Genomic DNA, 3263 nt, shown 5'->3' with positions numbered 1-3263 from the left:
ATTCCGTCATGCGGCGCACTCGGGTCTCGAACTGCTGAACTACCGACCTTCCACAACCTGCAGTTCAGCGTCTTAACCACTTGAGCCACCGCAGCTCCTAAACATAAGCAAGTGTACAAAAGACTGTTTATTACAGAGACATCTAAAAACCTAGTAGGGGCCCAAATAAAGCCTCATAAAATGTTCAAAGTTACAAATACAGATTAAAAAAAGGACAGTGTGTACGACCTGACATGTTTCGGCTCACGAGAGCCTTCTTCAGAGGTCAAATAGTGCAAAATACGCCAAGCCACAGAGTCTCTGTAACACATGTAAGGCAATTAATAAATAGGACCAACATTGGAATGTTCCAATGTGGAACTGAATGACACACCAAAAGGTATCTATTTGGGGCCACAAATATACCTGGCCTTGTCTCAGAAGTAGTTGTATATACTGGAACTAATATGTACCTTCCAGTTTAGGTCCTAAGAGTGCAAGTAAAATTGCCTTGTCAGGGACAATGCCCCATCAATATGTATTTTTGCACTGTTTGACCTCTGAAGAAGGCACTTGTGAGCCGAAACGCGTCAGGTCATATACTGTCTTTTGTGTGTATTTGTAACTTTGAACATTTTATTGGGCCCCTACTAGGTTCAAGTGGTTAAGATGCTGAACTGCAGGCTGTGGAAGGTCAGTAGTTCAGCAGTTCGAGGCCCGGGTGCCGCATGACGGAGTGAGCTCCCGTCTCTAGTTCCAGCTCCTGCCAACCTAGCAGTTCGAAAGCAAGAAATTGCATATAGATAAATAGGTATCACTTCGGTGGGAAGGTAACAGAGTTCCATGGGCCTTGGTGTTTAGTCATTCCGACCACATGACCACGGAAACGTCTTCGGACAGCGCTGGCTCTTCGGCTTTGAAACGGAGATGAGCACCGCAACCCTAGAGTCGGACTCGACTGGCTTTCGAGCAAGGGAACCTTTACCTTTACTTTACTAGGTTTTTATACGTCTTTGTAACAAACACTCTTTTGTACACTTATGTTTTTAACTTTTGGCCCTCAATAAGTTTTCTAAACTTCCTTTGGATGTTTGTGCTTGGTTGGTTTAGATTCTCTCCCCTCTCTTTTTTTTCCCGGCGAACTGATCTCCATACCCTGGAGATCCGTTGTGATTCCGGGAGATCTCTGGGCCAAACCCTCTCACTCTCCCCCCCCCTTCCCCCCTCCCAGTTGATACTTACATGTTAGCTTCTGGTGTATCGGGCAGCGTGATCCGAAGGTAGGTGATTCCCTGGAAAGGCACAGGCAGAGGGTGGGGTGAGCGAGAGCCCAGGGACACGGGGTCAGATTTCCAGCACCATCTCGGCTACGAATCCTGTCCCCTCTTGAAGCTGCCTCCGTTTCGCCAAGTGCTTTGGGCCATCTTGCACAAAGAGGGGAGTTGCTCTGGATTCTCTGCGAGGGAGCATCCGTTCCACACCCTTGCACTATTGTCAAGGGCTCTCGAGCAGCCCCCAGGTTGCTACCTTAAGGCTTGCGCAACAGAAATTCCTAAGGCAAGGGTGGTCAAACTGTGGCTCGGGAGCCACATGCGGCTCTTTCGCACAGATCGTGCGGCTCCCAGCAAGGCAGCTGGGGAAGCGAAGGGGGAGGCATACTTTTCCTCCCTCCCATCTATTTTCTTTGTTTTTCTTTCTCTCTCTTTCACCCTCCCTCCCTCCCCCATCTATTTGCTTCCCTTGTTTCTCTCTCTCTCTCTCTTTCCACCTCGTTCATTCTTTCCACCTCTCCGTCTTTCTCTCTCTCAGACAAATAAATATCGTTAGCAAACAAATAAATATCATTGGACGAACAAGGGCTCTTTTTGTAGACTCCCCACTGCCACCCCTTCCCTAAGCATGGCTTGCTTCCCCGTGTAGGCAAGCAGAGTGTGAACGCCGCAAAAGGGAGTTTTAAATTTTTTAATTTATTGCCCCCCTGACTTATTTAAAGGCCCCCTGAATTACAAAATCCTGGCTACAGGCCTCTCTTCGACGGGAGACCACCAAAGAAGTCCAGGGTTGCTACGCAGAGGAAGGCAAGGGCAGACCACCTCTGCGCATCTCTTGCCTTGACCTGGGTGGCCCAGGTTGGCCCGATCTCGTCAGATCTTGGATAACAGTAGCAACCGACTTACGGCGACCCCAGCCAGGGGCTTTCAAGGCAAGTGAGAAGCAGAGGTGGCCGGCTATTGCCTTTCTCTGCAGTGTCTACCTTGGTTTTGTCCTGTCTAAGTACCGACCCTCAGAGCTATTTTTGGGCAGGAACGCACAGAAATGGAGTTCCGGCTGGCTCCCAAGTTGGCCACGCCCAGCAGGAACTCATTAGCATAAGAGGCCACACCCAACAGCAGAAACTCATTAGGATTGGCTACATTAGGGGTGTGTGGCCTAACATGCAAAGGAGTTCCTGCTACAAAAAAAGGCCCTGGGTTTTGACCACAGACAAGGTAAACAGAATAAGAAGCAAAAGGTGGGTGTGGCTGGATGGCCACACTTCTGGTAACACGGGGGTGTGGCCTAATATGTTAATGTGATGTGCTGCTCGGGTGTGGCCTAATATGCTAATGGGTTCCTGCCATTGGGTGTGGCCTATTATGCTAATGAGTTCCTGCTGGGCTTTTTCTACAAAAAAAGCCCTGCCGACCCTGCTTAGCTTCTGAGATCTGATGCGATCGGGCTGTCCTGTGCCTCCTTCCCTCCACGGGGATAACGAGCATCCTTAAGGGATGTTATTTACCTCCACAGAGGGCAGGCTGCATGGAAGAGCCAGACCTTGTCGGATCTCGGAAGCTAAGCAGGGTCGGTGCTTGGAGAATCGATATGAGACTCTAGATCCTGGATCCCCCCTGTGACCTAACTTCTGGGTCTTTGGCCGCTTCCTCTTGGGGGGGGGACCGGGAGAGGGCAGGACCTGTCCATCCGTACCGGAATATATGGCTGCGGGGATTCGTGGATGGAGAGGATGTGGGTGATGTTGTTCCGGCTCAGCTGGTCGAAATCTTTGGCGTCTGGAAGAAAGAAAAGAGTCGGAAGTGGAAGCCACGGAACACACGTGGCAGCCGTCGGTTGTGTCGGGGCAACCGCATAGGCGCCGATGTGCGTGCACCTCCCTTGTTGAGAGACCAGAACATGCAATCATATAAGGGGAAGGAGGGCGTGAAGTCTGAGCTGAAGGGTTAAACACCAGCCAAGGAATTAAGTCTTTTGTTCGTCAGAAGAGGAGGAGGAGGAGGAGGAGGAGG

General features: G+C 50.3%; 1 protein-coding gene across 1 annotated transcript in view; it reads right to left on the bottom strand.

The window, feature by feature from the left end:
- The window catches only part of DUSP15 (dual specificity phosphatase 15), a 28739-nt gene that overhangs the window by 11214 nt on the left and 14262 nt on the right, over positions 1-3263 (bottom strand). The window contains exons 3-4 of the mRNA XM_015418943.1: positions 2947-3029; positions 1222-1271 (exon numbers count right to left, since the gene is read on the bottom strand). Coding sequence (XP_015274429.1) covers positions 1222-1271; positions 2947-3029 — 133 coding nt within the window. The remainder of the gene's footprint in view (positions 1-1221; positions 1272-2946; positions 3030-3263) is intronic.

This window comes from Gekko japonicus, unplaced genomic scaffold, assembly GCF_001447785.1.
Source record: "Gekko japonicus isolate JY-2015 unplaced genomic scaffold, Gekko_japonicus_V1.1 scaffold2617, whole genome shotgun sequence".
NCBI lineage: Eukaryota > Metazoa > Chordata > Lepidosauria > Squamata > Gekkonidae > Gekko > Gekko japonicus.
The sequence above is the reverse complement of the archived record's forward strand: the minus strand, read 5'-3'. Positions and strand labels throughout refer to the sequence as shown.